General features: G+C 42.3%; 2 protein-coding genes across 6 annotated transcripts in view; one reads left to right on the top strand and one right to left on the bottom strand.

Moving 5' to 3' along the window:
* Positions 1–21,280, top strand: part of NSMAF (neutral sphingomyelinase activation associated factor) — a 62,032-nt gene extending 40,752 nt beyond the window's left edge. The window contains exons 11-31 of one of the 3 annotated variants that reach the window (XM_059166390.1): positions 1,085–1,156; positions 1,530–1,638; positions 4,021–4,197; positions 5,584–5,663; positions 5,993–6,083; positions 6,178–6,241; positions 7,163–7,214; positions 7,323–7,443; positions 7,838–7,969; positions 8,724–8,766; positions 9,085–9,248; positions 10,768–10,867; positions 12,170–12,228; positions 14,675–14,742; positions 15,535–15,602; positions 16,028–16,151; positions 17,453–17,536; positions 18,679–18,829; positions 19,228–19,330; positions 19,472–19,581; positions 20,583–21,280. In XM_059166390.1, coding sequence (XP_059022373.1) covers positions 1,085–1,156; positions 1,530–1,638; positions 4,021–4,197; positions 5,584–5,663; positions 5,993–6,083; positions 6,178–6,241; positions 7,163–7,214; positions 7,323–7,443; positions 7,838–7,969; positions 8,724–8,766; positions 9,085–9,248; positions 10,768–10,867; positions 12,170–12,228; positions 14,675–14,742; positions 15,535–15,602; positions 16,028–16,151; positions 17,453–17,536; positions 18,679–18,829; positions 19,228–19,330; positions 19,472–19,581; positions 20,583–20,677 — 2,067 coding nt within the window. In that variant the 3' untranslated portion in view covers positions 20,678–21,280. Of the gene's footprint in view, positions 1–1,084; positions 1,157–1,529; positions 1,639–4,020; positions 4,198–5,583; positions 5,664–5,992; positions 6,084–6,177; positions 6,242–7,162; positions 7,215–7,320; positions 7,444–7,754; positions 7,970–8,723; positions 8,767–9,084; positions 9,249–10,758; positions 10,868–12,169; positions 12,229–14,674; positions 14,743–15,534; positions 15,603–16,027; positions 16,152–17,452; positions 17,537–18,678; positions 18,830–19,227; positions 19,331–19,471; positions 19,582–20,582 lie in introns of those variants that run through there. The other 2 variants (XM_059166389.1, XM_059166392.1) reach the window with 2 other exon arrangements.
* Positions 21,281–21,921: 641 nt separating this feature from the next.
* The window catches only part of SDCBP (syndecan binding protein), a 37,618-nt gene continuing 35,121 nt past the window's right edge, over positions 21,922–24,418 (bottom strand). For all 3 annotated transcript variants that reach the window (XM_059166399.1, XM_059166398.1, XM_059166397.1), the window contains 2 exons: positions 24,182–24,273; positions 21,922–23,083 (listed from right to left, as the gene is read on the bottom strand). In XM_059166399.1, the coding sequence (XP_059022382.1) occupies positions 23,029–23,083; positions 24,182–24,273 (147 nt within the window). In that variant the 3' untranslated portion in view covers positions 21,922–23,028. The remainder of the gene's footprint in view (positions 23,084–24,181; positions 24,274–24,418) is intronic.

Genomic DNA, 24,418 nt, shown 5'->3' on the forward strand with positions numbered 1-24,418 from the left:
TAAAATTTGTAAAGATTTGTTGCTGTATCTAAAGCTGAACACTTTTTGGAATGGTTCATTAGAAGAACAAAAATGCTAATACGCTCTGACAGTGCATTGGGCCATTTGGCATGGCAGCTTGAAGAACGTGTTTTCTGTCATAGGAGGCTATGTCCTGGAAATTCTCCGCGTGGTGGGGTCAGTCATTCTGTCACTAAAACCCCTGATTCTTTTCTGTGTGAAAAATGGTGCTATGACAATTTTGTCCACCAGGTGGCGGAACACCCTCACCCAGCCCTCCCACAGACACTACACCTGTACTGGTGTAATAGTTGGCTTGACCACTACTGTTACTATGGCTTGGGTCAAAAACTTTTGGGATGATACTGGAGTATATGCTAGAGCTTCAGGATCCATAGTGTGAGCATGTATCCTCTCCCAAATCTCTGGGCTCGGATCCTTGACCAGCCATCGGGCAATTTCCACAGTTCCACATGTGGGCTTTTCCTCTCTCTCACGTGGGGCAAGGTGGATGTGTCACCATGTAGCCAATCTCAGGGGCTTTCCTAAACTCATTCTCCTCTTACTAGTGCTTTACGCCTCTTGAGAAACAAGAACACTTTTTTCCTCATGAAGAAATAGAAGCCCTGCTTAATAATCTTAGTTGTTTATGAGTCTTAGTACAATGTAGTCATTACAGAGATAAAGGACAGAATTCTAAAAAAATACATACTGTGTCAGTTCTAAGAAAACCTTTGATCTGTGAAAAGATAGCAAAATTCCTGAGAAGTTATCTGTACCAGCACTTTAATATCCCCTACCACTCAGCAACCTTGCAGGAGTCTGAATGATAGATCAGTGCATTAGCACTGTTGGGGTCCTGAGTGACGGTAGGGAGACTCGTCCAAGGAAGGTCATAAAGTTAGTGGAAAAGGGTAGGCTAGGACGTAAAACCAGAAATGTCTTCTTCCAAGAGCTGCCTTTCCAATTGTTCACATGTAACATGTTGGGAAGTTAAGATTTGGCCACTTTTTCACCTTTCTGATAGGGCAGGTTCTAATTGTGTCCAAATGTTGATTTTGAGATTGTCTATCTACTTTTAAAGAAACCTGTGGTCCAGATAACACTCCAGGATGTCCGCCGCATTTACAAAAGGAGACACGGCCTCATGCCTTTGGTGAGTTCTTGTGGGATGTCACTTCTCGGTGGATGATTCTTATATCCTCAGTTTAGCCAATGGTGCTGACTTGTAAACACTCAGGGCATGTCTGAAAAGTGCAAGTTTTTCGTACTGAAAGCACGTCATCTGCAAGTCTGTCTTTTGTGTGAACTGTGTGCACGCCTATACACCCTGCACATATTCATACAGACACACACGTGTATGTGCATTGCTGAATCAAATCTGTATGTGGAGAATGTGAATAAGTAAGACCTGCATATAAAAAGTAGACATCTTTCATTGAAAAGCTTTTGTACTTATGTAGCTTGTTTTGAGATTGCAAGGTAAATACAGTGCTGTTTATTTTACTGTTTTCTTACTGAATTTATAGGGCTTGGAAGTGTTTTGCACAGAAGATGACCTCTGTTCTGACATCTACCTAAAGTTCTATGAACCTCAAGATAGAGATGACCTCTATTTTTATATTGCCACGTATCTAGGTACGGTGCTCACTTTATTCATATGACAGTAGTTCAGCTCCTGAGTACCTGGGATAGGAAATAGGGGAAGAGAAATGCTATCTAGAATCACCTTTCTGGGTCTCCTTATTTCTTCACATCAGGAACTAAGGTGGGCAAATGGCATTCTAAAAATAAAACCATGAGTTCATATAAGTGAAATTTGGCAGTAGTCCGTTCCAAGTGTATATTTGAAAAGCTCTTGATAAATATATTTGATTTATTTGTATATTGTAACACCCCCAAGTTGAATAGATTATAAAGAATCCACCTAATTATTTTTCTGTTCTTCGTGTCTAGATTCGTTTATGGAAACCAAGAATTGGTTTCTTAATGTGATGCAGTGAGTTATCCAGTCATGTGTTTGTGATCGTTAACTGTCATCTTAATCATAAAGCTGGAAAACAGCACAAAAGGAACACATGAGCCTTCTGTACTCAGAGGACTCCATGGGCTTGATTTGCTTTAAATTAATAGTTCCTCAGGCTTCCATAAAAATGTGAATTTTCCCACCTTTATCAGAAAGAACACCTGATTTTTCTTTTTAGATATGAACATATGAAATTATATGCTTGAATTATTCTTGTTTACAGAGTTGCTAGATAACTAAAATGGGTTGATTTTCAAAAGCAGATGTTGGAGTCTTGGGGCGCCTGGGTGGCTCAGTGGGTTAAGCCGCTGCCTTCGGCTCAGGTCATGATCTCAGAGTCCTGGGATCAAGTCCCGCATCGGGCTCTCTGCTCGGCAGAGAGCCTGCTTCCCTCTCTCTCTCTCTGGCTGCCTCTCTGTCTACTTGTGATTTCTCTCTGTCAAATTAATAAATAAAATCTTTAAAAAAAAAAAAAAAAAAAGCAGATGTTGGGATTTTATTATTGCCATTTTAACTTTGTTTGCTGTTCTTACTCCGTTAGAAATGGAATTTTCTCTCAGAAGAATAGTTTATTTTGAATAAGGAGTATATTTTATTTTACAGTAGGCTTAGAATTCAATTTTTTTCTTCTCACAATAAGCTGTTACATTTAATTTAATGCCAAGTATAGCTCTGATACACATTGATTGTTATTTCCTGCCTCCTGATTAAATTTTTTTTCATTTTATTCCTCTAACTATATAACAAGATTACAACAAAAAATTCAACTTTCATGGTGTGTCCTAAAATTTCAAGTCAAAACTCTTGCCATGACCTAAGAACTTATTTCTTAAAGCTTCCTTATTCCCGCTGATCTTATTCCTCAGGCTGGTCAGACTTTTTGAGTTATTGTGAGTGTAGGAAATGAGAACAAGCATTTTGAGTTTTTAAGCTCTTTCCTAAGAGCTGTTGAGAGAAGAAGCTTGGTAAAAATAAGTAAGGATAAATACTGAATCAACAGATGAGTTAGATAAATTGCCTGGCGGAGCCAACCAAACGTTGAAAGCAGAATCTTCTGAACAAAATAAAATAGTTGAGTCACTTTATGCCCTCCAGGAGGAAAGCGGTCCTTGGTGCCACCTACTCTACGTTTGCGTGTTTCCTGAGGGTATTCTCGGAGGCCGGGGGAGACTTCCTGGTTCTCCTTTGAGAAATCATGTTTTCCTGCCAGAGACCTTCTTCTCCTTCAGCTAGTTCTTTTCTTTGCCTTGCTCCTCACCCGCCTACCTAATACATAGGCATTGGCAAATCTGTGTGGTAGACCTCGTCCTGATCTAAAAGAAACCTGTTTTTGTTTTAATTTCATAAAAAGCGGAGGAAATAAGCTTTTGCAAATGGTCATGGCTTCTGAAAGGCGTTAAAACTCAAGCACTTTGTGTACTTGCAGGCTGTGTAGAATATAGTAAATATTATGTGTTACCATGTGATGTGGACATATTGCCCCATACCTTCATGTATGTTTTATGAGACTGACGTGCTAGCTACTATGCTAATGAGGCACCTCATATATGTATTATATCGTGTATTTAAATATGTAATAACATTCCCTCCTGGTGAATGTCCTTGGAGATATTCATACTTAATGCAACAGCTACTTGGTGAAAACCAACCACAGCCTACTTTTCATTTTCTTAAAACGTATTTTTCAAAAATGCACGGATGGGTCTACATTTATCTAGTTTTGGGGGCACCTGGGTGGCTCAGTCATTAAGCGTCTGCCTGCCCCTCAGGTCATGATCCCAGGGTCCTGGGAAAGTCCCACAACAGGCTCCCTGCTCCCTCTCCCTCTGCTGCTCCCCCTGCTTATGCTCGCTATCTCTCTCTGTCAGATCAGTAAATAAAATCTTCTAAAAATTTTTCCAAAAAACCCCAAAACATGTAGTTTTACACACTCAGTACAACTTAGCCCATGTTTGCCAAGTTCAGTGGTGACCCGCGGGCCCTGTCCTCCTCAGAGCACCACGTCGCAGAGCGCACGGCCGAGAGCTACACGCTGCAGTGGCAGCGCGGGCACCTCTCCAACTACCAGTACCTCCTGCACCTCAACAACCTGGCGGACCGCAGCTGCAATGACCTCTCGCAGTACCCCGTGTTCCCGTGGATAATCAACGATTACTGCAGCACCGAGCTGGGTAAGTGCCCCAAGGCCCAGTGTGAGAGGAAAGCAGGTGCTGCGATCGTGAGGTGTCAGCAGATTTCAGCCCATCTGGATCTCTGTCCTAAGGGTTGCTAGTTTCCATCTCGCAGTACCAGGTCTGTGTTCCCCTCCTCATGTGCGGTTTGTAGGTGTTTTCTCCACTAGCTCTTAACTTCTTTTAATCCCAAAAGGACTCACAGACTTCTTGGAAGGCATGCGCAGAAAGTATGCGTATGTTTTTAAACCATACCTGTAATGACCACATTTCAAATATTTAATTAAGTTTTTCACTTTGAAAAGTGGTTTGGGGTTATCGTATTATTTTAAAGTTCACAATAAAAAATGTAATCACCAGAAGTAATAATCACTCATTCTAGAACATTTAAAAAGTACTGACATAGTTAAAGAAGGAAAGAAAAATCATCAATGATTACATTAATGAGAATCATCTTAACCTTGTGGTATATGTATTTCTCTCATTATTTCAACAAAAATGTGACTATATTGTAATTTGATTTTGTAATATTCTAAATTATATATTGTGAACAATAAATTCCTCTTGACAGTTCACTAGTTGAACCCTTACACTTGAAAGAAATAACAGACTTTCTGGGAGTTTGAGAATTTATTTCTCTGTTAACATTCAGACTCCACTTCTCAGATTATGTTATTTTTTTTTTTAAGATTTTATTTATTTATTTGACAGAGAAAGATCACAGTAGGCAGAGAGAGAGAGAGAGAGGGAAACAGGCTCCCCGCTGAGCAGAGAGCCCGATGTGGGACTCGATCCCAGGACCCTGAGATCATGACCTGAGCCGAAGGCAGCAGCTTAACCCACTGAGCCACCCAGGCGCCCTCACATTATGTTATTATCACACAATAATAATATTGACTATAATTCAAACTTCAGAAAATCTTGGTAGAAGAATACTGACTTTTCAAATGTGCTTATTTTTTGTTGTTGTTTTCCTGGAAATATAGTTTTCTTAAAATCAATCATCTTTTTTTAATAATTTTTTTGATTTTGCTATGTTGTCACCATACAGGACATCATAGTTTTTGATGTAGTATTCTGTGATTTATCATTTGCATATAACAGCCAGTGCTCCATGCAGTACGTGCATTCTTTGATACGATGATCAGGGTATTTTCAAATTAGAGATGCTACTCTTTAGTGACTTGCTGACTTAAAACTCAAGCCCTAACATTTACAGTATGTAAGTGACTATCAGAAATACTTAATTCCAATGGGTCTGTCTCAATTTTTAAAAATTATTTGTGGAAATAAATCTGTGCATGTGTATCCATGGGGGTAATGTTATTAAGTTTGTTGGCTTTATTTTAATTAATTCATTTCTTAAAAATATATTTATTTTTACAGATTTGTCAAATCCAGGAACTTTCCGGGATCTTAGCAGGCCGGTAGGGGCCCTAAACAAGGAACGGCTGGAGAGACTCCTGGTACGTGGATCTGGGGATGCCTAGCTTCTAAGGAGTTCCCTGAGCCATGGTGGCTTGTTTTTATAGTAAGGGAAACTCATTTCTCCCAAAAATTAGGGGAGGTCTATGCCAAGTGACTAGAGGATCTACATCCTATTTTTTTCCTTACTCCCCTCTCTGCCCTCTACCCTCCCCCTTGAGGTCAGCTCCTGCCCCCTTCTCCTTTTTCTCCTTAAAGAGAGAAACTAAGGGATGTAATGTATCCGTACCACGATTTGGGGTTTGGCTACTTGAGGCGGTTACTGTTTTCCTGGCCGACACCTAGCACAGTCTTTCCCCGTCTGTTGCAGACCCGCTACCAGGAGATGCCAGAGCCAAAGTTCATGTACGGCAGTCACTACTCTTCCCCCGGCTATGTGCTCTTTTATCTTGTGAGGATAGGTAAGATTCTGAATTGGCGCTCCCAGTTCAGTGGGGTTTCTCGTTGATTCACCAGGGATTCTGTTATCTCACCCAACTCTGATTTCCCCTCTAGCGCCCGAGTACATGCTGTGTCTGCAGAATGGAAGATTTGATAACGCGGACAGAATGTTCAACAGGTTTGACCCCATGCTTCACCTACCAGTTCTTAAACTCTCTAATTATAAACGTGCCCTATGTTTGCTTTGAAAAAAAGCGGATTCAAAAATGTCAAGAAATCACTGACTGGTACATCTGTTCCTTTCAGGCTCTTTCTAGTCGTGTGTGTGTGTGTGTGTGTGTGTGTGTGTGTGTGTGTAAGAACATCTTTCAGTTACAGCTTTTGTCCTGCCTAGTGTAGCCCTGTCATATTAGATGTTGAAGTTTTCCCCATATAACAGTGACTTTTAAATTATTGTATCACATCCTAATGTATGCTGTAACATAAGTATTTTAACTATTTCTCTATTGTTGGACATTTAGACTCTTTCCAACACCTCCATATTCCAAATAATTCTGCTGTGAATTGAATACAATTTCCTGTGAGTGTTTAAATGACTTTTTTTTAAATTATAAAAGTAGTATTCCTTGCAAAAAAAAAAAAAAGTCAGAAAATAAGAAGAAAATTAACTTGGCCTCCCACCACGCTGAGATAATATTCATTGTTAATCTTTTAGTCTGTGTCTCTTCAGTTTTTTTCTAAGCTGTGTGCAAGTTAATCACTTTCTAAAGTGATCTGTTAAAACAGCATGCTATGTTTGCCGTGTTTAAGCAGTAGCCTGTGTTATCCCTTCAATGAGGCAGTGTGTGGCTGGAGGGTCATGGTGTGGGCACGGAGACAGGGTCCTTGTCCTCACGCCATGTCACTCCCTGCATGAGCTCAGAGAGGGCTTGTCTTCTGCCAAAGGGGAATCCTCATACAGATGTTGAGAATTATGAGTTAATGAGAGAAATGAGTTAACACAGGTGAAGTGTAGGACAACACCTAGGTGCATAGAGAGCACTTTGGTTGCTATTTCCAGACCCAAGACTTCAGTTGATTTTTTTTTCTTTGTATCTAGTATTGCAGAAACTTGGAAAAACTGTTTGGATGGTGCAACAGATTTTAAAGAGGTAGGCAGTTAATAAAGCTAACAATTCACTGGGCTTGTTGTTTCTAACTGCTTTATAAAATGTTCGTTGCTATTCTTTCCCACCCACCCCCCCAAAAAAACCTTTCAGTTGATTCCAGAATTCTATGGTGATGATGTCAGCTTTTTAGTCAACAGTCTGAAGTTGGATCTGGGGAAGAGACAAGGAGGGCAGACGGTCGATGATGTGGAACTCCCACCCTGGGCACGGAGTGAGTACCACCTTGGAAGTACCGAGTTTCAGCACTTCTTCACCTGGGGGAGGGGGCCTTCAGTATTATGATTTAGCCTTTAACTGCTTTTTAAAATAGCAGTAGAATTCTCTATGTAGATGAGGCGCCATCAGTTCTGTTCCAAATCAGAACTAGTGTGCGAGTCTGACGTAAAAACATCGATACGCATTTGAAAGATCTAAATGTGAGAGTGATCTTCACCACTCCCTTCCCCCCTGCCAGGATATATATTTTATGTGATGGGGCCCAAAAAGCCTCATTAAGAAATATGTGCCTCTTGCCTCTCCCAGAAGCTGCATCTGCATGTGGATAGACAAAAGAGATGGGAGAGTAAAGGAAGACAGTGGCGTTCTGACGGAGTCTCATCTAACAGGTCCCGAGGACTTCCTCCAGAAGAGCAAGGACGCGCTGGAAAGCAGTTACGTGTCAGAGCACCTCCACGAGTGGATCGATCTAGTATTTGGCTACAAGCAGAAAGGGAGTGATGCCGTTGAGGCCCACAATGGTAAGTGAGCGTCTCAGAAATGTCCTATAGCGTTTGATGAAGAGAGAAAAAAAATGCAGCCAGAGCAGCCCAAGCGCATGCTTGGCAGGAGCATCTTCTGGCAGCAGAGGGCGGCCCCCTGCTCCATGGCCCTGGGTCAGGTACTGAGTAACAGAGGAGGAAGGATTTCTGCCTAAAGGACCCCAACTTTGCCCCAATCCCCAGATCTAAAGTCTTCCAATGTTAACATGTGCTCTCCACCCCACTCATGGATTTCAATTCAAACTCAATCAGAATACGGTAGAAGAGTGCCGTAGGTGCAAAAAAAAGGGCCTTCCTCTGAAGGGCCCCAGGGCTTCCTATTAATGGAGCAGAAAGAAACCAGCAGCAGCACACCCTCCTCAGCCTCCTTCTTACCTGCCGCCAGGCTGCCAGTGGTGTCAGCTCCTGAAGAGGAGCCAGCAGGTCAGGGTGGACAGGTGCAGGGCAGTGCGGGGTGACTGGCGCTTCCCCTGGGGGCAGAGGTGCTCACCAGCAAACACCTGGAGATAAGAGGCTGTCTCACCTGCCAGCTGGATTTCTGCTCAGCAAAAGATAACTCGGGTTGATATTTATTGCCGTTGGTTTTTATTAGTCTTTTCTTGCAAAGTGACCATGAGTTTCTTTAAAACCATGTGTTCAAATTTCTTGAGTTTTATATAAGAGTCTGTGTGGAATGTCTATTATAACCAAACAGTACTACCCCTTTCAAGAGAGTTTTTCATCTTTTTTTCAGTATTTCATCCCCTGACCTATGAAGGAGGCGTAGACTTGAACAGGTACCTATACATCTAGAAGGAGTTTCTACTTGAGTTACGAAAAAACTCTTTGTCTAAATGATGAATGCAGCTCTTTGATCATATGAAGGTGTGGAAATTTTACAGTGAATTATATCTTGCTTTCCCCGTTAGGTAAGTCACCGAGCCTCAGAAAACTCTGTAAAGATCTGTGATGAGGCTTGGACTGTCCTGGCACAGAGTTGCTGTTCCTGTTTGAGGATTAAATCTCTCTCCTGTTGAGCCACATTGTTTGACATTCGTGCTCTGGGGGGACTCGAACCTCATGGTTCCCTGCATTACTTGTGTTCTGTCCCAAAGCATCGAGGACCCTGACGAGAAAGTGGCCATGCTGACCCAAATCCTGGAGTTTGGCCAGACACCAAAACAGCTCTTTGTGACCCCACATCCTCGACGAATCACCCCAAAGCTGAAAACTGTCACCCTGGCCTGCAGTCCTGATGATCCCATGGCGGATTCTCCAGGTGAGTGGGGACGGAGAATAAACGGGAGCACCCGCAGCTTTTTGTTTCTGAAGAACAGGAGAGCCGTGAGCAGCCCTGTGGCCCAGGGGGGTTGTGCTGGGACACCTGATGGCCGTCCTCCATTCTCCTGAAAAACAGCTCAGACAAGCCTGTTGTTGTTGTTTTTTGTCTGTGTTTTAACTGCTGATTTTAAAGAAAATCGGGTCACTTTTCTTTCCCGGTGTATTACTCGCATCCCACAAGACGTGGTAGCGTTTTCTAGTTGCTCTTGTTTCTCTCCTTCACCTTTTCTGTGTTTTTTCAGCCAGCGTTTGATGCTTAGCCCTTCACTTTCACACTGGCTGTCAGGGCCGTGCCGCTCCCGCGGTCACCCCGCCCCGCTCGCTCTCCCCGCTCTCTCCCGGGGTCACCCAGGCCCCGCTCTCCCCGCTCTCCCCCAGAAACCACTTCGCCATCCCTCTCCTCCTCCTCCTTCCCCACACACAGATCTCGAATTCAGGGTGCTTGGTATTCTGCACTTGATTCATTTTCTTAGTCATTTGATGAACAAACACAGAGTGTGTTGTGTGCCTGGCATGCGCTAGGTTCTACAATGAACTTGACCCCATTGTGACATCTGGTATTTGGAGAAGGAGGAAAGAGTACTCCCCTTCAGCCAGTTACCTGTGTTTCACATTTCATATAGGATGGCCTCACGCCCACAGGCTCCCAGGAGGAATCTGACACTATGTGGAACCCTGGGAGCAAAGTCCCTTGATTTCTTATCATCTACACTCCTGTCTGTTCCAGGCACCCAGGGACCTCACAGGTGCTGAGAGTGGAGTGTACTCTCAGGCCGGAGGAACAGCTCACAGGGGCCTGGGACCCCAGGGTAGCCGGCCTTTCTTCTCTACGAGATAATGGCCCATGGGGTTCAGTCATAAAGACCATGAGATTATCTTGTGATGCCTCTTAAACCCGTGCCCCGCTTAGTCACCAGACTCACACCAGTGTCTTGTGATCACCCTAGGGAGCAATTGCCCGGCCCTTCAGATGGCAGGAGGGACTGCTTCTCTCATGCTGACCAGGGCACTTGTAGCTTGGAATGCAAGTCTGCTTTCTCCCCCTCGAAACTAAAAGGAAACCGCAGCATTTCTAGGGAACAGTCAGGCTCTTGCAATGATTACTGACAAGGAAATAGTTACTCGGTCTTGTGTTTCCTGAAGTTCCTAAGGCAGGGGCTGAGTGAAAACTTCGAGAACACTGGTAAGAGTATAAAAAGACTTCAGTCTTCAAAGATACTTTTCAGTCTGTCTCCCAAGGATTTTTATGTTATTTAGATTATACATTCTGTCATTTTCCCTTAACAAACATGGAGCTCCCTAGCACATTTCAGGGTAGTTATGTTTCAGTGGGGCACTGTGTTTCCTTGGTCATTTGGTTATAATAGAAAATATTGTGGCCCTGATGCTTGTTGTCTCCGGTGCTTGTTAATAATTCAGCTGACTCACTGGGCAGCAATTCAATGTAGTCTCTCCAGGTGAAGAGTCTTTTGAAGACCTGACCGAAGAAAGTAAAAGCCTGGCCTGGAATAACATCACCAAACTGCAGTTACAGGAGCAATATAAAATCCACAAAGAGTAAGAGAACGCCTCTGCCGTCCTTGCCAAACTGGGGTCTTGACCTGGAGTGACACTGTTTTAAGTGGAGTTAAGAGGGTGGGAACTCTCTTTCCGTGTTGTCTTGATGGGTTTTTTGCCCCCCAAGAATGTCTGTGGTGATCAGCCAAGTGTAGTCAACGTGGCAAGGGGAAATTTGACACAGAATGGATTTATGTCAGTCTTCCATGCTCTCATGTCTCCTGCTGGTCCTTCTGGAGCCCAGGAGGGGGTCTGCAGCCAGCAGGTAGTTCTGTGCCTCTCAAACTGGGGTACACAGGGTACACCGCCCCTCAAGTCTTTGATGGGAGAAACATGGTAGATCTTCTCCAAGTGTTGAACTCACAGATATTGTAGGGGAAGGTGTGTCCTTTTAAAAATTTACAACAAGTATGTGGAGAGGGCGAGAGATCAAAGGGCGAAGTTCACAGGAGTTTTAAAAATAATACCCATACTTTCAAAAAAAGAGCTTGCTGTCAGGCCCAGAGGGGTTATGAGTGTTTAGACTTCTGCCATTAAGGGTATTCGCACATTTTGGTAGGAAGGTTTGAGAAGCACTGAGCTCCCCTGAGCCATCCTGTTATGGATGAGAAAACCCAGGCTCAGAGTCGGGCCTGGGGGTCTGCTCGATGGCACAGATATCCTGACATATTGATACCACAGACACCATGGGTCACGGGTGGGTCTGAACGTCCCAGTGCACTTCAGATCCAAGGCTAGGGACCAGAGCACACCCTCCTGCCAAGAAATACATAGTTCCACCTCATCCGTTCTAACAGTGGCTTTCCTTTTCTCAGAATCTCTAAGTGACCCACAGAAAGAGGCCCTGTCCTCCCGCAGGGCAGACAGGAAGGAACCCGTGAAAGGAAGTGGCAGCACCAGACAGAGTGTCCTCACTGAACCGAGGCTCGGTAAACTCGATTCAGCAGCAAAGCAAGTGAAGTGCTCGTAAAGGAGAGTTTCAGCAATTTGGGGGGCAGTCAGATAAGGTGGAATTGAGGAGAAGCCAATTCACGGCATCGGGAAGATGTTCGACTTTGACTGTGGCAGCTAGGGAAGCCGAGAGGGGATGGTTTCCGGCCGCAGGTCTCACCAGAAACAAAATTTGAAGCTCCCAACTGATGATTTGGTCGTGGCAGGTGTTATGTGTGCAGGACAGATCCAGCAGACAGGCTGTGACAAAAATAAATACAGACACTTGCGAAAATGAAATCCAGGACTTGAAAGAGACGCGTGTCCCAGCTCAAGGATGTGGGTAACTTATAAACCTCTGTCTTTAAACAGGGCAGTTACCGGAATAGCGGTCTCTTGTAACGGGTCTTCCGTGTTTACAACCTCACAAGGTGAGTTTTCCTGCCTGAACAGTGGTTTACCTGGAACCACGAAGAATGCAGGTTTCTTGGTACTGAGTCAAGGATTGCACTTGGGTGTGCTGTCTCCACAGCAAGTGACTTTTGAGCAGTTTGTGGCATTTTGCAGAAAATGTCACTGCAGTTTGCCAGAAACAATCATGAGATTGCATTGCTGGCAAGATTTCCAGAAATTTCAGGGACAGGGTGGGCACAAAGAGCTCACTCCCAGCTCCTTGCTAGATGGGAGGCCCCAGAACAGCCGGGCGGCTGCAGAGTGTAGCCGGGGCGTCCCAGGGCACTGTGCATGGGAGCATGGACAAGTGCACCTTTGCTGTTAGGTGTTTCATTTGTGTCACGGGCTATGCATTTCAGGGCATTTGTTATGGAATTTCACTGGAAATACAAGGCACACATTGTTAATGTTCCACTTTATCACATTCTTAGTCATCCTGCTTGGGTTTTAAGACAGTTCACTCTGACAGTAGCCGGCTGTTTTGGAGGGGACTTTTCCTTTAGCCTTATTGGAGAAAATTATGTGTTTCATCGATTAAGTCTGGAAATGGTGCCGTCCAACCAAACCCTCCCGGAGAAGTCAGGCTTACCGCTCTCAGAGTCGCTCAAGATGGTTCATTATCTGTAGCACGTCCTTCCTCGCTCTCTCTGGGACAATCTCAGGATGCATACAACAGGATTTTGCACAAAGCACAGATAATGGTTCTGCTGTCGGCCAAAGGAAGTGACATGCAGGACGCACGCCGGGCCCCATTGGGGTCAGCAGGTGCCCTGACAGAGGGAAGCGCTCCGCCTTCTCCCGGGATCCTGTCCCCCCGTGTGTGCCAGCACCATCACACGAGACCAAATGCTGTATCGTGAAAGCATTTTCTCACTAAAGCTTTATCAGCAAGCAGAGCCTGTGTTCGTAGCTGGATTTGTCTGCCAGGGTTTAAGTTCCTCAGCCTCCTGTACTTGTATGACCTTGTCAACCATGAGTGGGGACATTGGGGAGCGTCGAGGCTTGAAACCCTGGATGCTCATTAAGCATGATATCCCTTCTTTGTAAATTTACCAAGTGAAGGGGAAAGAGGGTTTTTTTGTTTTGTTTTGTTTTGTTTTAAGTGAGAAGCCTTTGTTTTTTTCTCTTTGTTTCTTCTGTTAATAACATACAGTACCAATCTATGCATATCCTGATAGTCACCCCCAAGGGACCTTCCTTGCTCATACACACGTGGTCTGTATTTGGCTGTGTGGGCACTCGGGGGGCTCATCAGCTGTGAGCCAGGCTCTGGCAGGCTCCCCTTTAGCATGGGCACAGAGTCATCTGTTTTGAGAACAGCATCCTCACATCCTGGGCCGACTTACGGCTTCCTGTAGGATCCCCCAAATTCATAAGCTGCAGTAGACTTTGTGGTGATGACTCAGACATGCCTGCTAGAAAAGGCATTCTTCAGAGTTAGCAGCATGGTCAGGAAGAGGCTCAGAGTTGAGTGTCACCCAGAGGATAAAGTTCAGGTAATGCTGTGTTCACTCGCTGGATTTTGTTTCCAAGCTGAATGCTAGAGAGTGTTTCAGCTTGATGAAGTCTCAAGACCTGTGTGTGTTGGTATTGCAAAAATGAGGTCGAAATGTTAAATTTTACTATACCGAAGAAATTATTTCAAGCTCATTTTGACCTTTTCTTTGTCATGTTTTGAGTTTACAAATTAGGAAATGTGTTTCTTGCTTCAAATATGGGATGTTCAGAGTTCATTGTCATTTTTGCAAGTCTTGGTTCCCAAGAGATTGCCTTTGTACACTTTTTCAGGCTTCTGTTAGGCAAGGACATTTTAATCCCTGCTTGATTATTCTTTAGGAAGTCAGTGGTTGCTTCATAAATGCTAACTCAGTTCAGGGGTAGCATACCATAACTGGGCAATTGGTTAAAAAAAGAAAAAAATTTTTTTTAATATATATATATCCATGATTTTTGTTGTCTTTAAAATTGCTATTTTACTCCCCTTTAACTTTTTTAAGATTTTCTTTATTTATTTGCGAGAGAGAGCATGAGCTGGGGGAGGAAGAGAGGGAGACAGAGAAGCAGGCTCCCCACTGTGCAGGGAGCCCAAAGTGGGACTCAGTCCCAGGACCCTGAGATCATGACCTGAGCCAAAGGTAGACGCTTAATTGACTGAGCCACCCAGGCGCTCCTTCTCTTTCACTTTGAGCTTCTGTCAGTTGACTAGGCCTGTTCCGGGTTTGGTCATGCTGAAATGTGAGCAGTGTGCTGGGCCTGGACTGGGTATGCGTTGGTTTCCTTGTCATGAGGTGACAGGTCACCAGATGGGGCCCCAGATCCTCTGGCCTCACCCCCTGCCCCACTCCTGCTGTCTCCACTGTTGTTTATCCTCTGTAAGGGTCAGGAAATCTTTCTCATATGTCTGCCTTCTCATCATTAAACCAGATTCCACCCTGAAGATGTTCTCCAAGGAATCCAAAATGCTACAAAGAAGTATATCGTTTTCAAATATGGTGAGTTCAATTTTAAACCAGTGATATGATGGAAATTCATGTAGCACTTTGTTTTATACACACGTGATGGCATTTCGTTTCTCCCCAAGCAGTTGGGTTTTTCCTGTGTGATGTCTATAAGGTACCTCAGTGACATTACTTCTAAATTCAATTTAAAAATTTTTCAGGGTGCTTCTTTTTCAGAATACAGTGAGTTTGCTTGTAGCCTAGAAAACTAGAAGTGCCAACCAGTAGAATTCCCCTTAATAATTCTTTTCCTTTTCTGGAACTGTCAAACTAAACATGTCTGTGTTTTTTAAATAATGTATGCATTTCTGAGTGAATAGGACCCTGAATTCTAGAAAACCAATTCTTCTGAGAAAACACATTTTATTGTTAATGTAAAACATCCAAATGGTTTTGAAAGTCCCTAAAGAATTTTGGAAGTTCTCCCTACCTGTGGAAGCCTGTAATCCGGAGAGGCTCCTTGAGAATAGCATGCAGCCTACCCTCCCCTCACGATTTACCCGCGTGAGGAATTCGTCCAGCCCAGGGCTCTGGGGGCCCTCCAGAGCCCCTGAACGCCCACAGGCTAGATCCACGTACCCTGGACACACTTACTTGTTTACACTTGGGAAGGAACCTAGCATCTAGAATTAGCCAGTTGAAAAAAAAACACTTCCCAAATAACGAGGAAAACCAGAATAAACAGTATTTAAGCATTAATTTTGAGGGGAGCTTACAGATAGTTTTAACATGTTAGGGATTTACTAATTATTGTATATAATTAATGTCAAACCATTTGTATTTCAGGCTTTATCATCTTGTTTACTTTTGCCAGGAGATGCCACTGTCATTAGTTCTTCGTGGGATAATAATGTGTATGTATCTGAGTGTGCTCCTGGTGTCATTCCACACATGGAATAGCTGTCTTTGTGGACAGAAGGCAGGAAAGGACAAGTCTTCCATTGGTGGGACACTGCATTTGTTTAGAAAAGGAGCAGATATTAGATAAGGCTAGTACTGGTGGCTTTGACTGTGATTGTATGAATCTAGTAATTTCTCCCACTGGACTCTGTTTTTCTGTTTTAACCTGAGGTGAAAACACAAATGAGCCAGACCTGGACATTTCTAGTTTCAAAGTCAGATATTGAGTATTTTGGTGTAATAACATTAGAATAGTATTTTGTAATTCTAGTGAGTCTTAGTGTAGAATTAAACGACGTAATACTCCTTGAATATGTGTTTAAGAGTCTCCAAATTAAGCTGGAAAGCTTTTTAACACTCTCCTTTTCTTTTCTGTTAGCTATTTTTACTCTATAGCATTTGCAAGACGCCAGGACACGTTAATGGGACATGACGATGCCGTTAGTAAGATCTGTTGGCATGACAACCGACTGTATTCAGCATCGTGGGACTCTACCGTAAAGGTCTGTATAGATTTTATAACTTAAAATGTTTGGATACTGCAAGTGTTATAAACCGTTATACACCTGTTGTTAGTGTGCTTCCTCACTTCACTCCTTTTCACAGAGCGTCAGTGATCTGTAAAGATACTGAATGTTATCGCCTCTGTTTTCCCAACATGTGTACTTCTCAATAGGAAGTTTTCCCAATTACTGTACTGTGCGCTCAACTGGGGGTTGGAATGGTGCAGAATTCACAAAACAGAGTTATAGAGAAATAAAGGTGACTTGTGAACAACACAGGTTTGAACTGCACAGTCTGCTTGGACATGGAGTTTTGCTGATAAATACATACAATACTGTGAATTTATGATTTTCTTAACTTTTTTTTCTCTAACTTACTTTACTATAAGACTACAGTATACAGTACATGTAACACAAAATACATTGGTCAAATGTTTATGTTATTGTAAGACTCCCAGTCACCAGTGACATTTGGGGGGAGTCAAAGTTACATGTACATTTTCAACTGCATGGAGTAGGGGTAGGAGCTCTTCCCCCCCCCCCCATATTGTTCAAGGGCCAACTGTATACAGTAACAGCCGCTCTTATCTCACAGTCGGAACTAGCAATTAATCTGTCAATCAGAAAATGTCAAGTTTAAGTGAGGACTCCTGAAAAGGGAATGCATTTTATTTCAAGTCAAAATATATAAATGCACATTCATTCATTATTCTGTTGATATGGGGCCATCCTTGCCCTCTTCTTTGGGACCTTACACAACTGTCTTGCAAAGACCACACCAGTACTCATCATCCTCAGCTTCCAATTTGCATTTTATAAAATGAAAGAAAAAACCTAAAACTGTTAGAATTTCTTCAAGAGTTTTTCAGGATTTCCCCCATTCCTATCAATTTTCTTGCCTACACCAAATTTTATTAAGTTTTTTAAAATTTTTTAATTTTTTTTTTTTATTTTAGTAAGTTTTTTGGTGACTTGCTTTTTTGGGTCTTCTCAAACCCTCAGTAGACACTACAACACTTTTACACTCATGTTTCCTCAGTTTGCACAAAAACCACAGAATACAACAGCAAGTACAGAGGGCAGAAACAGACACACAGGTGCAGTGGACACTCAGTGAGTGCTGTAATGGGAATAAAAACACAAGCACTGCAGGAAAGGAACTGGAAGCATTTCACAGCCTTATTTTGTTGACAAGTACGTTAACTGGCAATTGGTTGGTCAAGAGTGCTTTTCTTGAATGTGTTAGACATGCTTTCGTTCTAAATGTTTGCATATACCTTCTGCAATATATTCCACCTTAGGTGTGGTCTGGTGTTCCTGCAGAAATGACATGCACCAGGAGACAGCAGTTTGACATGCTGGCCGAGCTGGAGCACGACGTCAGCGTGAGTACCAGCCACAGCACTTCTCAAAAGCTGGGCCTGAGTCCCAGGGAGGGTGGGTGGCGGCAGTTGGTTTTACCCATGTTTTGTTTTTGTTTTTTCATTTTCATTTTATTTTGCTTACTGGAGGAGAGCATGGGCTCTCCGTTCTTTTGACTTGACTCTTTGGGTTCCCAAGTCTGCTTTTTTTTTTCCCCTCCAATTTGCCATTTCCCTGAGAATTAACTACCGTCCCATCCGATTTCCAAAATGCTAATTTCTGAGCATGACACTGAATATTTGGATACCCTCAAACTATCTGGGGTATAGATTTTCGTGTTTTCTGACACAGACAGTAGACAGGGCCTTCTGTCCAGCATGATGGCCTCTGACAGTCTTGGAGGGCACACACAGGGACACATGAGCCAGGAGACCACACTCGTGCCGGCTGCACTGGGTCGGGACCCCTGCTGCATCTCCCGCTCGAGCTGACAGTACTGCCTTTTCTCTGAGGTACAAATTGATGCCTGACTTGCATGGTCGGCAGATGAGCTGAGGTTGAGAGATATTTATGTAGTCTGTAGCTCCAGGTGGACATGCAAATACAACCGTGAGATCCCCTGCTTTTCCCAAATCCCTCACATAAGCATGGGTCTGCTGTGCTTCAGACCGCCTGGCATCATGGTACAGTTTATAACTCATGGAGGCATCATCCCGAAACTTGTCAATTTTAGACTATGTTAAAACAGCAAATGGGGCGCCTGGGTGGCTGTGTCAGTGAAGCATCTGACTCCTGATTCAGGTCCTGGCTCAGGTCATGATCTCCTAGTTTGTGGGCTCAAGCCCCGTGCCCAGCTCCACAGTCAGTGGGGAGTTTACCTGAAAATTCTCTCCCTCTGCCACTCCCCCCATGCACTCTTGCACATGCTCTAAAAATTAAAAAATATTAAAATCCAGCATTGCAGTTACCCTACTAATATTTCCTTTTATTCACTAGCATATGAAGAATTTCATTTTTAAATAATGTTGAAACACATCTGCAGTAGTCACATCAGTACACCGTACAGTGGAGTTGAACATTTATTGTGTCCCCATAGCGGAGTCAGCCTAGGAAAACCACTAATGACTGTGATTCTAAATGGAATACTTTGTGTTTTCTTCCTTAGGTAGATACAATTAGTCTAAATGCTGCAAGCACATTGTTGGTGTCAGGCACCAAAGAAGGCACAGTGAATATTTGGGACCTCACTACAGCCACCTTATTGCATCAGATCCCGTGCCATTCAGGGACTGTATGTGATACTGCTTTTAGCCCAGGTAGTATGATACTTTTTACTATGGATGGTAACTGGGGGAGTCAGAATTATTACTTTAAAATAGAGAAGAATGTAAAAAGGAAAGCAGTCTGCCAATAAAAGTGTCACCTGTATCTGATGCTGTTTCAGGCACAGTAACATCTACTCATGCCATTTGCACCCACAGAAAACCTGTAGTGGACATTGTTCTTATTTCATCAGCTCCCCAGACAAATTAAATTTATGCAAATGAACTCACACCAAAGGGTCATCAGCCCAGTGTCTTAGGAGCATTTCAAGAAGAGAGTAGTCATTGGTTAAGTACAAGTAGCTCAAGGAGTCCAAAAGTGAACGTTATGTCAGAGATAAAATGTCAGAATCTTCAACATACTTCTGAAGCCGTTTTACCTCGTGTTACAGACAGTCGCCATGTCCTCAGCACAGGAAAAGATGGCTGTCTAAACGTCATAGATGTGCAGACAGGAATGCTCATCTCTTCTCTGACTTCGGACGAGACCCAGAGGTACATTTCCTGAGTTACTAGTAGGGGAAGACATGTACAAACAAGTTCATGATCCTGTCATGTGGGCTTGCTTTGGCAGGGTAATAGAGCCCCTCCTTCATGAGGACTGATCAGATAATCATTTCTAAATCATGCTTGCAGATGCTTTATCTGGGATGGAAATTCTGTTTTATCTGGAAGTCAGTCTGGTGAACTGCTTGTTTGGGACCTGCTCGGAGGAAAAATCAGTGAGAGAATACAGGGCCATGCGGGTAAGGGCTTATACAGCGGACTTCACCCTTCTTCCTAAAACGCTAAACTCAAACTGCTTTTCCCATCAGGAAGCATACTCTTCCCAGGCAGAAAACACACAATTTCCCTCCACACTGTCAGTGTTCCCCTCCAGCACCTTGGTTGGCCAGGTGGAGTCCTTTGGGACTGAGATTTCTGTTGACAAGATGTTAGATTCCAAAAAGGAAGTTTTTATATTAACTTCCACGTGGAGAATTAAAAACCACAGTAAAAGCTGGAATCGTTGTTTTAAAAATGCAGGCACGGAGTTTTAATGAAACCCCAAACAACACAAAAATTACAATGAGAACGATTTTCCCTCCACTACTAACCCCACCCCAACCCCGCTGTTCTCCCTGAACGATGTGTGTCCTGGAGTTGTGCCCTCTTATTGAGAGGGTAAGTTATAGGCATATGAACTATTCTGCCCGTTTGGTTTTTTTCCCACATAGTATCTTGTAGAGATTCACTGCATTTGCTTACATTTGCATGGTTGCCTCCTGATCATCTGGAAGATTTTATGGTTTTTAATTCTAATAACTACAGTTATATGTATCTATTTACTTTTCACTGTGACCAGTAACTGCCCCCCCTCCCCTGTTCAGTCCCTTGCCTCTGTCACTAAGTTATGTGGTTATTTCCTAACATTATAAAGTCATCTGTTTAGGTCATCCTCAACTTACTGGCTTTAAGCAACATTTATTTGACTCCTTCCTGCAGAAATGGAATTAGCCAACTTCCACCAGCTTCTGCCTTCTCCTTTCATCCGTGTCCTAACCACTGCAGTAGGAGTCTGTTTGCATCCGTTATTTTAGCTTTATGTTTAAGTGGTTTTATTGCTCACAAGCTCCCTATACCAAGCAGTTATTTTTAATTTACGTACCAATTACAGGATGAGAGAAGACAACATAGTACTTGAGAGAACATTTTGGGGGGCCCCTGGGTCAACTTACCACCTAACCACAAGGTCTCTTTCTCTTAGGTGCTGTGACATGTATATGGATGAATGAACAGTGTAGCAGTATCATCACGGGAGGGGAAGACAGACAAATTATGTTCTGGAAATTGCAGTATTAAGTGCCTTTTCCTCTCTTGAATGTTAAGTTGAACTCTATTTAATGTATTTTTAAACCAGACTTTTAAATGAACTGGTGAATGTGCAATGATAGTAATTAGAAGTTTTACCACATGAGACATTTGTGGTTTTAAACTTCCTAAATCATGGCGACTTCACTGAAAGCCATTAGTTGCCATCCTCTTAGGCAGACAAAGATATGACAGTGTTAGGAAAACATTACATTTGAAAGGTGGATGGTCATCCTAGTATGCTGATGGTCAGAAGGCAGGTTTGGGTGGCAAAGAGAAGTAGCTAAGAGATACTAAACTAAGATGGGAAACTTTCAGGAAACTGAGCAATTTTGAATTTTCCAAGAAAACGTTCAGTATTCTCTACTACTTCTGAGTCACTCTATTTTGTCTTCCTAATCTAAGAATTGCTGCCCACTGGGTTTTTGGGTATGTTTTCTTGGAGTGGTTACTTTGTATAACCTACTGTCCTCAGATTCTAAGAACCTGGGGAATGATTAGCAATTAAGTTTACTGTGTATAGGAACGGTTTATTTCATTATAGCTATTAAATGCTCATCTTTTCTACATTAAAGATATTTTTCTGTAATGAAAGCAGTTTTCATTTTCTTATTTAAATGATTACCAAGACTAGTAGTACCTTTTAAGAACTTCAAGTATGGTTCCTTCTAGAAAACCATAAAATGTCGTGAATGTCATTCATTCTTACATTTTTGGAACCATCCTGACTCACATCTAGGAAATTAGGTAGGTAAACAGGGAAACCCTGTTTGGTGTGCTTTTCCAAATTTCAACAAGGTAAGCTGTAAAGCCACACTACTGACCTCCTTTTATATTATGACAATGCTTTTAAAGGCTGTAGGAGTTTTATTTTGTAGGCTGTATGATATGGGGGGAAAATGACCCAGAGTAATAGTTTTCAAAGTCAGTTTTAAGTGTCATTGGACATGACTTGGTCTCAGGTATTGCAAAGAACACCCATGGCCTCTGTTGAGTTCCTGATGCTCAGCCGTAAGTGTGCAGGCTGGCCAACCGCGGTTCCCAGGTGGAAGCACTCTTCTTGACACACCTGCTCTCTCGGCACAGACAGCTTTTCTCAGGGCCTCTGGATGCTCACTGCTGCAGGAGACGATTCCCACAGGCCCAAGTTGTGAACTTCATGCACCCATTCTCTAAGTCATGCAAAAGTTTGGTGAAGGGCACTGATGCTTTCAAATGATGCAACAGACTAAAAGTCCACTTTATTTATACATATTTAATTAAGATGAAATAGGCATAAACCATAAAGAAAAAAAATCAGGATAAAGTGTCACTTCCATTTTGTAGGGAGGGGTCAGGAAATGGAACAGATTACCTGGGAAACATCCTAAGACCACCCCAAAGTAGTGAGGTCACAGAATATTAAAGACAAAATTAAGTATTATTCCACTTAATCTACAAATGAATAAAGGGAGTCAAAACTTTATCCTATTTGGTATAAGAATTTTTACATTTAATATATAGTGAATCATTTCTCAGAAAGTAATACCGGTAAGTTTTAGAAGAAAGAAATTTCCATTACACAACTGACTAGAAAATCTCAAATGCAACTAAGCAGCTATGCTATAGCTCAGTATGTACCATTACATTGTTCTGGGCTAGTGTACATTTCAGTTTAACACAGAACTGCATTTTGGGTTTTAGAAAGGCAGCAATAGTTATATTTTGGCTTTTATTCTAGATGCTTAACACAGTTAAGGCGACAGTTGAAGCGTATTAAGTAAAGGTAGTTCTAATTAAATGATGATCAACACAATCTCTAGCAACCTACATACACTGTATAATGCTTACATGGAATGAAACCAGTGTACTTAATTGGTATTTTACACGCACACACACTCACACAGAACTAAAAAAACATCAAAAGCAGTCATTCTACATGTACTATGGTTACACATTAAAAATGCAATTATACCATAGAACTAAAGTAATATGAACAGCACTACTTGATATGTAAGATAAAGGTGACTGGTTCTAACACAGAGCTAAGCCTGTATCAGTCATTCTAATCATAATGGCTTGTAAAAGCATTGGGTTTCCAGTAGAGAAACTACTCTATGAAAATCAGTTAAAATCTGTCCAAAGTTTCACATCAGTAAAACCAGGATAAGGCTACAATGATCTTGAAGTGTGAACAAGATATCCAATCAGAACAGTAAGATTCCCAGCCATAATGTAAGATAGAAAGGTCTTCATGCAGCATATGCTCTCTGGCTCCTAGAAAGCTTCATGTGCATAATATAAAGTTAAGTTGCCCAAGAAGTAAACTGGAGTTCAGTGAAGTTTCCATTGTGCCATGACTTTTAAACCTCAGGAATGGTATGATCCATCAGGCTTTTCATAATGCTTGGTGCCATCCTATGAGAGAGTAACTTTATTAAACAGTGTGGTTTGGGTTTCTTTTTTCAAAAAGGCTATGCTAATCCAAAAAAATGCCCACTCAAATTCAGCACTTGCTAGCATCAAGTGGGACTGTGGGGAAAGGGAAGGGTTTTTGTTTTTGTTTTACATGAGTTCAGACCTAGGAGTGTCAGGGGAAATCTAGTCTCAGGGGAAATCCATCTGTTTGCAAATATAGCCAGGGTGAAACACTATCTGCACCTTCGCTAGAAAAGTTAGATAAGATACAAGTAAGTCCTCATATATTAAAGCTGATGACTAAAAACAAGGAAAATGACAACAATGTTATGAACTGGGAGGGACATGGTAAGGGGGAACCTGTCACTGTTTTAAGAGAACTTGAGAGCAAGCAGTCTTGACTGTAACACTTCCCTTTTCTTTCTACCCAGAAACTGAAAAATTTTATTAAGATATTGTGTTTTTAATCTTTGAAATCTTATTTCCACAGGCAAGATAGATTCTGAAAGAAGGAGCTAAGTTGGCTTGGCAAAAACAGCTATGATAGAAGCCAGGATTTTAAAAGTTCTAGGGAAGGTAACAACACTTGATGCCTCTCTTCTGTTCCCCACTCAGAGGTGTACAAACCTCTTGTCCTGAGGCCCATCCTAGCACCCACATCCCTGCATGCCTCTACCTACCTCCGCAGATGCTCTCAGAACAAAAGCATTACTCCTAACATCCCACAGACAAGAATTCTCCAACATGAACCACCAGAATAGATTTCTACTGAGCAGAGAAGCAGTAGGCAGAGTGCAACTGCAGTCCATTTTACTGAAAGCTAAAAGGAAAGCCTGCCCACTTTTACTCATATACCTCTTTCCAACTAGAAAATTTCAACATTTCAGAAGTGTATGGTGTATTTTATTCAGTACTTGCAAAGTTGTGAGAGATCGTCCTTACCTACCAATTCCTCTGATTTAAATAAGTAACTTCAGATTTCTAGGTAAATACCATGTCATCCCTTAAGTAAAAGAACCAAAGATTTGAGACTTAATATAAGCAATGTACCTTAACTCGGAAAACCGTAAGAATCTAATTGAAGTACTGTATACTTACCGTTTAATAATATGTTCAAAGATAAAAGCAGGCATGATTGTAATAGTAACTACAGTCTCAGATGTTGACAGTATGTCTGCAATTTGAGAATCCTGTTGGAAACATGTAATAAAAATTATTAAGGCTTTATTTCAAAATATGAAAGTATGTTATTCTTGGTAAATATGTATGTCTTCTAACATCTTGCTAAGATCTCTAAAGTCTGACCCTTGCATCTCAAATGCAACTAAGCAGCTA

The sequence above is a fragment of the Mustela lutreola genome, chromosome 3, assembly GCF_030435805.1.
Source record: "Mustela lutreola isolate mMusLut2 chromosome 3, mMusLut2.pri, whole genome shotgun sequence".
Classification (NCBI taxonomy): Eukaryota; Metazoa; Chordata; class Mammalia; order Carnivora; family Mustelidae; genus Mustela; species Mustela lutreola.